Source organism: Dermacentor andersoni, chromosome 6 (assembly GCF_023375885.2).
Source record: "Dermacentor andersoni chromosome 6, qqDerAnde1_hic_scaffold, whole genome shotgun sequence".
NCBI classification, from domain to species: domain Eukaryota; kingdom Metazoa; phylum Arthropoda; class Arachnida; order Ixodida; family Ixodidae; genus Dermacentor; species Dermacentor andersoni.
Genome location: NC_092819.1, coordinates 30551802 through 30563360, shown reverse-complemented (window position 1 = coordinate 30563360; position 11559 = coordinate 30551802). Strand labels below are relative to the sequence as shown.

Below are 11559 nucleotides of genomic sequence, written 5' to 3'. Positions count from 1 at the left end.
TAAGGAGACTTTCGCGTTTCAGTGAGCTATGTCGTGATGTGTGGGGTATAAAACCATATAGATGAAAGAGCTAGATGTTCTTTCCTGAAGTCGACAAAGCATAAAGTGGCAGCGCTGTGGAACGCATTTGGCATGTACTTTCTGAAGGGTTCCATGCGTCGATATCCCACTCCGTGGTGACCGCGAGTGACAACGATTAAAATGTGCTATCCGTGCAGTTGCCACGTTAAGTTATACAATTGCGTGGAACGCCAAGCAGCTATAACGCGTGCACAGCCCACCTGAAGATAAGAGTGGTGATGAACCACGGAAAATGGGTATTGGAAATACTTTCACTATGGTTGATGCTCAAGAAGCGTCAGTAGTTTGTTGAAATCGGAACGAGCAAATATTATCAGTCATCATGTCGAGTGGATGTTGTGGATGTCGATACTAAGAGTGTATAGGAGTGATGTCTGAGGGTGGGCACCTGGACCGCATTCACGATAAGATTTTGTGATAAAATTATTCGTAAGAGAAAACTCCAGGCTATCCTTGTATTGGACATATTATTGACGAAGGCGGCCGGCCAATGGCAAAGAACAGTTACGAGCGAAAACTTTGTGAATTAACTTCAATGATTAGACCTCTGAACTATTCTTCGGTAGAAAGACAGCTATCAGCATTTGGCGTTTCTAGGTGACCTCACTCTAAAGTACTAAGCCCATTGCGCTGACCTGACAACAAGCGGCGCATTCAGCTTGACATGGCTGACGGTCATGCATCAGTGAATTTTCGTAATTGTTCACGAGGACAACGTATGAGGGTCACCGATAAAGTTTTCGTTTATACCATAATGTTTCTTTGCAGGAAACAAGCTCAACTTCGTGCCGAAGTGACCAAAACATGTCGGGAATGTTTTCTTTTTCATTTTGTTTTTTCACAAACGTTGTTAAACTGCTACACACCTTTTGGGTCAAGAACACACGAGGTAAGCATAGCAACGCTGAAGATTGCTCAAGACAACACACAAGTAACACTGCTGGCGAGTGTTTGTTTATTCGCTTTGTAATTGCAGTGAAACTACTTAGCGCTGAGTGAGAGTGCGGAGGGACAGAACAATCGCGGTGTTACATAAGTATTAGTAATGCACAGTTTTACAAGCTAGCTTTCATATGTGCTGTTGTTACTAGTAGTACTCAAACGGTTATACTAGATTCGAAGAAAAATTTGTGTTATCCACGTCAGTTACTTATGTTTACGCATCATTAGACTCGACACGCCATTCTTTTCAGCGCTACGTGAACCATTAAAGATGTAGTTGGGTGGCTGCTTCTTCAACACTTTAAATAGCATCGAATCGTTTACAAATCGAATCGAAGAGAGCGACAGACTTGTCATAGAACTTTGACTTGCTTTCCTTGCAACGTGGCTATCACGCGACTCCAGGTGTAAGGTAAAATAACTCGTTCAGTGCATGTAGACGTATGTATATTTCGCAATATTAACAAGCAAAACAGTGCTTGTAAAAACTACCGAAAGAGGCATGCCTAAATCCTACGAGTTTGCTTTTTCAGAGAGCGTTTCTAATGTCGCCATTTAGCAGCCCCGTTACCATGTGACTTCCCGAACATTTATTTTTTTTTTCTTCCAGATGATCTGTAGCCATCCCACGCTCAGTGATGCGCTGCAAAGTCACCAACAACTCAAACGATGCCAGGCTATGAGTATCACTCTTTATTATGCACATGTCTGCACCAAAGTCACAACACCGGACAAACATTTTCCCACGGTAGTGAAGATGCAGGCGCAGAACGCGGAGGTAGCGACAACGACGACGAGCCGTCAGGACACACACACGCACGCAGGACATTCCCTTGAGGCAGCAGCACATGGAGCCCGTCGCGCTACTTGGTACGTGTAAACGAGGACAGAACTACAACCGGAACGATGAGTGACGAATGGGAAGATCCCGCTTCAGAGAGTACATGTACCTCATGCAAAGCCGATCACCAGCGGCTGCCACGACCCGCTTTTAATGCAAAGCCCCAACGATGTGCCCACACCGAAGAGAATCCACCCCGAGCTTCACGCAGGACCGCCTGCGCAAAATGCAAGCCACGAGGTCCCTAGTCAGGAATGGAGTTTCTACACCTACGAGCAGGGGAAAAGAGGGATTGAGAGTCACACAAGAGCGTAGGTAACTGTATAACAGGACAACGTTTCACACAAGGACCGTAGAGGAATGCGTTGAATCGTACGAATAAGATAAGTACGATAAGAAAGAATCTCAGGCAAAAAGAGGGAGAAGAAAAATTTACAACGCCTTGTGACGCACTGGAACCCCAGGCGTTAGTGGCTTGGAGATATTCGTGGAAGGAACATGGCGTCACAAACAAAAGGCAAGCGGACGCAATCGGCAAGGAATTTTCTCAAAGTAGCCGCCTAGCCCCTGAGTCGGTTGGACTCGTTGGCGATGGCGGCCTCAGGTCCGGTCGGGGCGCTCGACTGGAAGACAACGTCGGCGGGGTTCTTGGACTCGGTGCCCAGCTCGTTGGTGACGACCTCGGCACGGTATCCGTTCTCGTCGGCCGTGTACGTGACGGTGCGTGTGCGGCCGTCGGCCAGCTGGATGGTGTAGCGTCCCGTGACGCGTCCGGCGCCGTCGCCGCTCTGCTCGTGGGTGTGCGAGCCCTCGGCGTCCTGGCTCGCGTAGTTGAAGGAGTACGGGATCGGCGGGTAGTTCTCCACCGGCGCGAAGCCCCGCTGTGCGGCCTGCGTGTGAGAAGTTCATGGTAAGCAAGCTGACGCCACATTCGCAAACCTTTTCGTTTTCTCTTAAGCTCAGCCGCCCATTCTAGCGGAAGTTCTTTGTCAGAAATGACCAGTGACGTTCTTTGAGAACCACTCTATAGCTTACAAATTACTTTGTAGATACAGGCAAAGACGTGGCGCCGAATTCCCGATGACTTTTGTTCGCTAGAACTACGAGAAGAGAGGGAGGAATGGCGAGGAGGTTAATAAGTTCCGAGTTTCTGGTTTGCTACCCTACGCGAGGATGGGGAGAATTGGCGTAGAAAGACGGAATTTAGAGAGGAAAAAAAATATTGCACTTTCGTCCAGAACACGAAACCGTGAAGCAACAGCAAATACACTATTATACAAAGTATTTTGCTGTTTTGTCTGGTATCTGTTCGAGTCGCGTGATTTGGGCAAACGTTCAAAGATGTGCTCGAGAAATCTGTTTTCAATACGAAGAAAGCTTTCTTCAATGTCGGCTCTAGTTCAAGTCGTTTTTCTTGAGGAAGGTGGCGGTCACCTGCGGTAAACAAGTGGAGTGACACGGCTTCCTTCTTCTCCGTTCTATCCCGCCTTTCAAATTTTACCGCTGGATTAATTTAGGCAGTTTCACCTCTTGCTGGTATAGAGGTACGCTGCAGAGCATGGTGTCCGTCGTCATAGCAACTAGGGGAGTGAGCGCGCTCTACAGGCGCAGTATTGTTCTTGTCGATAGCATTGGCGGAATGGTGGAAAGGTGAAACTTCCGACTGCTATTGTGTATAACAGGGGTTCGAACCCACTAAGGTAACTTAGCATTTCTTTTGTTCATTTCTTTGTAAACTTGCAAAGAAATCTACGATTTCGGTGATGGACAACGAATGACAGACATCAAAACAACTAGGGGAGTGAGTCGATAATGGTTATCGCTGTAAAATACAGCCAGTGTCAAAGGCGCTCACACTGGCAGGTAGAGCCATGTATTCTTCCATCGAAGGAACTGCCTGTCATTGAAAGAACGCTTCCTTTAATACATTTTCTATCACTCGGAGGTTGAAGGTGCGAGCATGTTGGGTGCCTGCTCTGACGAACCACTTGAGTACACTAAACATATTTGTTTGAGGATTCTGGACTCGAAAGCTAGTTGCCTAAATGCTTTGGACTTGTCAGCAGAGGATCCCGTTATTGGAGCATACACTAAAGACAAGACTATCAGCGAGGTCCCTACTATGACCCATATTTATGAACTCATTCGTACGCAACACTGCCGACCAATCCCAGAATTACGGAGGCTTGCGTAGTGCGCTCTTCTAATGTAATACCTTTCGGCAAACACAAAGAAGGATGAATTGAAGCGTGCTGGGCATTGCGTTTTATTGACTGCAAGGGGCACTCACGCGCTGTCACCACACTGAGGGACATGGAATCCAGCGCAATGTGAGTTTCTTTAAATGTTTACTTTGACTAATACCACGAAATCTTCTCTTTTGAAGTTTCGATTTTTCAGCGTGTGGCCAACTCCATTTGCTTTCAAGCAAGCTATCAAAGCGCTGGCTTGTTTTTTTTTGGCTTTCAGTTTATACGGGGTGTCCCAGCCAACACGGAGGACGTTTTGAATGGAAGCGTAACTTTAATGGCAGCTGAAATCCCACCCCTATATTGTTAGCGATCTCCTAAAGAAGCCTCCAGTAATTTTCAATTCCTAATTATTTACCCATTGGTAATTATTTAGCTCGCGTTTTCATTATTATCTTTATCGCACAAGGTTTCTAGAGCACATTTAAAAACAACACATTCGGTTGCTTACAGCGAGCTACCTTTGGCGTCCCTCTTTTCTCCGCGCTTCAGGAAAAGCCCCCAAAACATTTAAAAAGCCGCCGAGGTCCACTGTTCACGCCACAGCGACTTTCATTTAAGTACAGAACAAGAGCTGCGCAAAGTATTTCTTGTACGGCTAATTGGCGTAACATAGCTACGAGAAGAGGGGCAAAAATTCACAAACTCACCGAGAATGGCTCTCATCTTGCCTGTCCTTCTCTGCATGTGTGTCAATTTGTGCCCCTCTTCTAATAGTTGCGTAATATGCAGCACATTGCAGACAATCGGAGGTGATGTTTTCAATTTTTTGTACAATACTTGTATCAAAATTGTGACCACAAAGTTAATATTTAAAGATATATTTAAGTAATCGCTATCTTTCACCTCAGAAGACTTTTTTTTTTTACTTTCCCCGTAATAGTTTAGCAACATTGTCTTCCCTTTCTTCTTCGAGATGCAAGAATGGCTGCTTCTAATTAAATAGCAAATATTTGTTGCCCAACCCCCACGTTTTGTGCCTAACGTTCCGTTGTTCTTTTCTTCTTTTTTGGCGAAACTTTTTGATGTAGTTAACTTTTTCCGCAATGCCAATTATTATATCGGCGTCAGCATTGTCCAATAGCAGAAAACGCATCATCTCCATCCACTCTTGCATGAAACAGCTGCTTTCCACAGCTCGTACCTCCGTCATCAGACCTCTCTTTCTAACGACTAAGACTTGTTGGTTCCTAAAAAGATTTCTAGGTTTAGTAGAAGGGCCCTTGTACACCATCTTTTTTCCCCGTAACAATTGCTATCCTCATTTTTCTCACATTAACGTTTTTGTGACAGCACGACGTGTTATTTATAAAATGACCTTAAGATAATTGTGCTTGGTGGCAAACAGTTTTAAGCTCACCCGATTCACGATAAACAGACGCTACTGACTAGATAAATTGCTGAATGGCAACTTACGACAACGCAGATGCAGGCGAAGAGGATAACGAGCTGGAAAAGAAAAGACAATATTTTATACAGTGAATATCAGACGCTCAGCTCGAACAAGTGAAACGTAATTGCGCAACGCGCAAGAACTGCCCTGCTTTCATTCCGAGTGGACGGCATTGACAAAAACATAAAGGCAACGTAGTAGGATGCCTAATTTTTTATCTCTTCTACGCATCACAGGTCAGAAACAATTACTGCTAACTCGTGAGAATAAATTTCACGTTCTTCAACGGTACGCCATTCGGTTAACTCTTAGTGAACATAGCACTTGCGCGAAAATTGCTGATCCCGCAAGAAAGGCGGCAAATGGGGCTCGGAGTTCGGTTATTGTTCCAAATGCACAAGCGCGTTTACTCCTCAATGCACTCAGGCAAAAATGCCGGTCGTGTACAGCGGGATTCGCTTTGCCGCGGCGTGGCGCTGTTGCAGCGCCAGTGGCCCTCAAACATCTGCAAGCTTTAAAAAGCGTCACTGAGCTGTACATGGATCCCGGTCTGCAGTGATAACACTTGACGTAGCTTGTGCATATGGAAGGAAGGGTGAAATTAGCTATGCTTTATTCTTAAAGGCCGTAATGCGCACTGCCTCCAGTTTCTGACGAGTGCGACAGCAGTTTTAGCTTCTAAACATCGTGCCTTTTCTGGCCATTGATCATCATGCTTCGCTATAAGGTTTCATTCACGAACATCAAACGTTACAGGAGCTTCAGTGACAGAAGAAGAGAAGGAGGGGAAGTAGGATGGTGCCAGCTGCAAGCTCGACTGGCCTTGCAGAGCCATGCGCGCAACTGTTACGCCCAAACCTTTTTCTTAATGTGTGGAGTTCTGAACCTCTCACTATGTTGGCTGTGAAGCGACCTTCCTCTTGAGAATGCAACATTGAGGTACTCATTACCATGAGCCGTCAGAAATCTATATGCCTACCTACTTAGCCTAAAAAAAAAAAGCCTATGTTTAGCAAGTCACGACTGCCGAATGGAAGTTTTGCGCGACGTGTTGTGGAGTTCTCACGCCTATCGTTGATATTTTCAGAACTGCCACTGCACAAACAGGGTAAGCTGTTTCTGGGACAAATGCATAACCGTCATACGCCGTACCTTAGCTATGTGCTGCTCAAGCAATCGTGCAGATGCCTTGGGCACGTATTAGCGCATATGTGTGATGCGAAAACTATGCAAGACACATCATTTATTGCGAACGGCAAGATGACGGCAGACGTTTCTATAGGCTAGCTTTCTCGCACGTTCTTTCGCGCCAGATATTCTTACATCATCTATTGATATAAAAATTACTCCAAATACCGCACACCATAAACTAAAAATAATTTGCAAATGGTAATTTGACCGTAAAGAAGCTGATGTCAGGTGAATCCGCAACTTTACTAGAAAGATCTTAAAAGACTTAGAGAGGACAGTACTTTAGGAGTCCGAAACCTAAACAGGCACGCCCCACGATATACTGCATCCATGATGTAGGTAATAAATGCGCTTGTCAGACGTGTACGTGGGAAGCATTGAACGCCGACGGATGAAAGGAACAAATGTGAAATTAATTCAACACCATCGAAGGAACGAACGGGCTAAATCAACAGAGCTAGCACGCTTCGACGCATTCGCAGAATGCGACAGAGGGTCAGCTGCCGTAATCCCTTATGCGCGGACTGAGAAGCGGGCCCGAACCACGGAGTCCGAAGACGGGGCACAAATCCAGGGAGCGTGCCACCGCCTCCGCCTCCAGCACGGCCGTCCCTTTGGGCCCATTGCGAACTCACCTTGTGCATGGTGTTATGGGTCAGGCGTCGGTCGGAACTCGCACTCGGTGATGACCGGTTGGGCACTTCGGGCAAGTGTCGGAGGATGAGTTCCGTCCGCGACTCATCTCCGTTTTTATAGAGCTACGCCCGGGCATCGGCGCGCTTTTCCGCCGCCAATCAGGTGCAGCCGACCTACATTGCGCAACGCCTCGGCGTCGCCAGCGTTAGACCGTGCACACGAGCGCAGGCGCGCTTGCGGACAATCGTGTGTGGAGGGCCTCTAACCCTGGCCGCCCTTCCTCCTCTCGGCCGGGCGGTGATTTCGCTTCACCTTTCACCGCTCGAGTGCCCTTTCTCCATTTCACTCTCGTTTTCTCGACGGGGCGAAAACGACGAGGTCCGGCCACCACCACGCGAGAGAGAAAGTGGCTGTGCGGACCAGTGGCGAGGATACTACGGGAACGGCATGCGGCATGCATGCACGCACGCACGCCGCGGCTTTAGCCGAGGAATGCTCCAGATTCAAACGACGGCGAGCCCTCCCCCTCTTCCCTTCGGTGTACTCGTGTTTCGAGTGATCACGGCACATGCTTCGTTCCGGCGCAGCTGGCCACGGCCGCCGCTGGTCGCGCGGGAGGGAGCGGGCAAAATCGGCGGGGGCGAGGGTCATCGCTGGAGGCGTTGACGAACGTGAGTCCCACCGGTATACCCGCAACCCGTTGGAGCGGAGAGGGATCACGCATGGGAGACCGTGGGGATGCACGGCCGTGATTTTCACATTATCCGCCGGCTATCCGCCGGCGTTGACGGGAATCTCCGGCCTCGGGCACATTTACGCCTGTCCTTGTCCACGGCCGAGAAGTCCTGGGTGAAACACAATGGGACATAGATTGTACTTGAGCGGGATGCTGAATCAATCATCTACTCAAGTGCTAGTCGCTTTCCGGCTTCACTAGTCCATGCTCCCTCGTGTACTTGGAAACGTTGTGAAGCCTCTCGTGCTTCCTAGAAAGATGTGATGAATTATCCTGATTAAGATCGCGCGCACCTGCGAGTAGCTGCTCTTTTCGAGAGACGACGAAGAAAAAGTGTGACGACTCTAATGAAGGCATGTCTGAAAGGTATGACGTAAGCAAGACACAGAAATTACACATACGTGTGATGTGCCCACTCATTAGCGGCGCCTGTCTTCAGATGAGAAGACCATGTGCTTATGCAACATGGAAGCGAAAAAACATTGCTTAAAGCAGATAATTACAGACAGTCAGAGTTTCCTCCCTTTCGCTTTACGAGTTGTGTTCATTTGTTGTCACGTGTTTCATCCGTATGTCTATGCTAATTTCTTGGTTACGCTCCCGTAATTACCTAGTGTTGGAAGGACTGCAGAGAGCCAAGAAATGAGCGCCTGCAGCCGCGTGATATCGCGTTAGGGATTCTAAACAAGCGGGCGGTGCCGTGTAAAAATCAGGCAGCTGGCTTGAATTTCTTCATATCATCCTGGAACTATTCCTTTTTTCGAGTTCTGCGTAACATTGATAAATGGGGACGTTTCCGGTTGTCCCAGTCACGTGTGCTATGTAGATGTCTGACCATTTGTTAGCAAGACGCTTTTCTGGTCAAGATCCCTGCCTTCTGTCTTTGCACTTTCTCACTCTGCGTGTTACAAGATCTCACAGGGCACTGTGCAAGTAATAATGGTAATATAACGAACTATATCTTCTTTTGTGACACGCAGCGCCCTACCATTGTTGCTCGCGTTAGGCGCGGACACATTAGCGATTCACATTCAGCGGACAGAGGCGAAAACCAATATGCCGTAGCTTCGAGGATTCACTACGTAAGTCTACCAACAAGTTGTAAAGTCTTTTATATGAAATGCGCCACCTGTAGAGACACTTTCTTTCTTTGGACATTGTGTTAAGGTGCTCACGTCCTGCATGGCATTCTTCGAAACATAGTTATCCAAGAATGGTTTGGTTAACTTGATCCACTTACAGTTCACACAGTGGACCTTCGCGCATAAGCTCAATAGAATGCCCCCGTTCCATGTCACGGTCTTCCATTTCCTGTGACGTCACCTCTAACAAGCCTAGGTTTGCAAAAGATGAAGCGTGAATGCGAACAATACGCAAAGACTGACGGAAGGCGAACAGGCAACTTGTCGACTGCCTGTCGGACTCTTGGGATGGCTTAGTCTCCGAGTCCGTTTCGAAGCCAGTCATTGCCCTTAGCCACCCGAGAATTTTCATGGCTCTTCTTTTTTTCTCACATGACTGTTGCGCTGACTTTGAACCACGGTTTCGCTCGCTTACGGCTAATTTCATTACCGCAATAATTATTTTATGACAGCCGATCGGAGAGGCCTGACGACGCTATGATCCACGCTAACATGGCTAACAAGTCTTATATTCTTGTATTGTAACGGGCCTAAACCACGATCTGATTAGGAGGCATGCCTTAGTGGGGGGACTCCGAACCATCAAATGGTACACGAGTGTTTTCGGCACCAGCCCCCATAGGAATGAAGCCGTCGCAGCAGGTGTCGGGCGCACCGCCTAGTGCTCAGCGGTGCAAGTCCGTAGTCACTGAGCTAAATTAGCTCGTTAGTACCAAGTTCCTCTTTTATTTAAACTGTAGAGTGCTGAAATACACTCTGAACCAAATGCACACCCTTTGGGTCGTATTTTGCCACACAACGATAACCTTACTTGCGTATCCTTTCTTGAAAAACGCTGCGCCCGCTACTTTCCTGTCGAGTATGCTCGGTCATGCGGATAACGTGCATGTCGTTCGTGACTTGGAAGTACCGGGCTCGCAGCGTTAAAGAAAGGAAACGCGGACAAGACAAATGACTATTATTGTTGTATGACAAGATACGACCCAAAGGTTGTAATTTTGTTTAAGAGTGCACATCAATAACCTTACTCTCTTCATTCATAAGGTTCATACCTTGGCGAGTTCACTATGAAAGGACTAAATGAACATATTAGAGGGGTAATGAAAGGAAAGCTGTTCGGAGGACTGAGCATGGCATTTTCCAACGATAACTACTACGACGACAACGAGGAGAGGAAAGGCAGGGAGGTTGACCAGACGCTTGTCCGGTTTGCTACCCTGCGCTGGGGTGGGGTGAGAGGATGTAGGAACGAATAGGGAGATACGGGAAGAAAGACACGCACCATACAAAGGTGATGACGAGAACAATGTCAACTGGATGACTGTGACAATGGCAGTATCGCGATGATGGCCGATGATTATAGGTGAGACTACGACGGCTCATGCGTGTAAATTACTTTTTTTAAGTATACACAATATTTAAGAGATGTTGGCGCCTTTAGACGGCGCCGGCTGCTCATTTTCACATAAAATAAATATATAATAAATATGGAATAACAAGCCGTCACTGAATTAAAGAAAGCTAAGAAGAACAAAAAGAAAAGTGTCTGACAGTCCAGTGGCGTAAACGCGGCCAACCGTTTCACACCAGAAATCACATAAAATACTTACATGAGGTCATCTCACGTAAATGTAGAAAATAAATTTAATATAACAGGTCGCATACAGTGCATCAGAACGTAGGGTCATCTCAAATAAGTACAACAAATATAAATCAATACAAAATCTCTCTGAAGACACACTACAACATGTAGTCAGCTCTCATAGATGCTCTAAATGCAGAAAGCACGAGGTCAGGTCAGAGAAATTCAAATAGATTTGGGCACAGAAAGGAATACAAGCTGTAATCAATAATTTACGATAGTATTACTTCCTTAGAGAAATTTCAGGGTCACTAGCTCTCGCCTTTGTAATATGTCTGCTGGACGTGGGCCTGGGATCCTTTTGAGGCTTAAAGGCCTGCGGTCTATTGCCATTAGAATGCATATCAAATGGTGTCTTTCAGTATCATACCCGCCGTGGTTGCTCAGTGGCTATGGTGTTGGGCTGCTGAGCACGAGGTCGCGGGATCGAATCCCGGCCACGGCGGCCGCATTTCGATGGGGGCGAAATGCGAAAACACCCGTGTACTTAGATTTAGGTGCACGTTAAAGAACCCCAGGTGGTCGAAATTTCCGGAGTCCTCCACTACGGCGTGCCTCATAATCAGAAAGTGGTTTTGGCACGTAAAACCCCATAATTTAATTTTAATTTTTTCAGTATCATGTCGTGGGCATTGTAGCAATGTATGACATGTGTCTTCATCCGCGTGGCCACAAATACATTCCAGACTATCAGCGGACAAAGTTT

General features: G+C 47.0%; 1 protein-coding gene across 1 annotated transcript; it reads right to left on the bottom strand.

Annotated features, from left to right (window-relative positions):
- Positions 1–1701: 1701 nt before the first annotated feature.
- Positions 1702–7483, bottom strand: LOC126521475 (cuticle protein 10.9-like). Its single transcript, XM_050170181.3, has 3 exons — positions 7333–7483; positions 5530–5562; positions 1702–2754 (listed from the first exon to the last, which is right to left on the bottom strand). The coding sequence occupies exons 1-3, from the start codon at positions 7339–7341 to the stop codon at positions 2425–2427; spliced, it is 372 nt and encodes a 123-aa protein (XP_050026138.1). The 5' UTR covers positions 7342–7483; the 3' UTR covers positions 1702–2424.
- Between the last annotated feature and the right edge of the window lie 4076 nt (positions 7484–11559).

Coding starts and splice junctions, on each gene's coding strand:
- LOC126521475 (XM_050170181.3), bottom strand. Junction 2,755..5,529: donor TCGCCTGCATCTGCGTTGTC/GTAAGTTGCCAT, acceptor TCTCACACGCAG/GCCGCACAGCGGGGCTTCGC.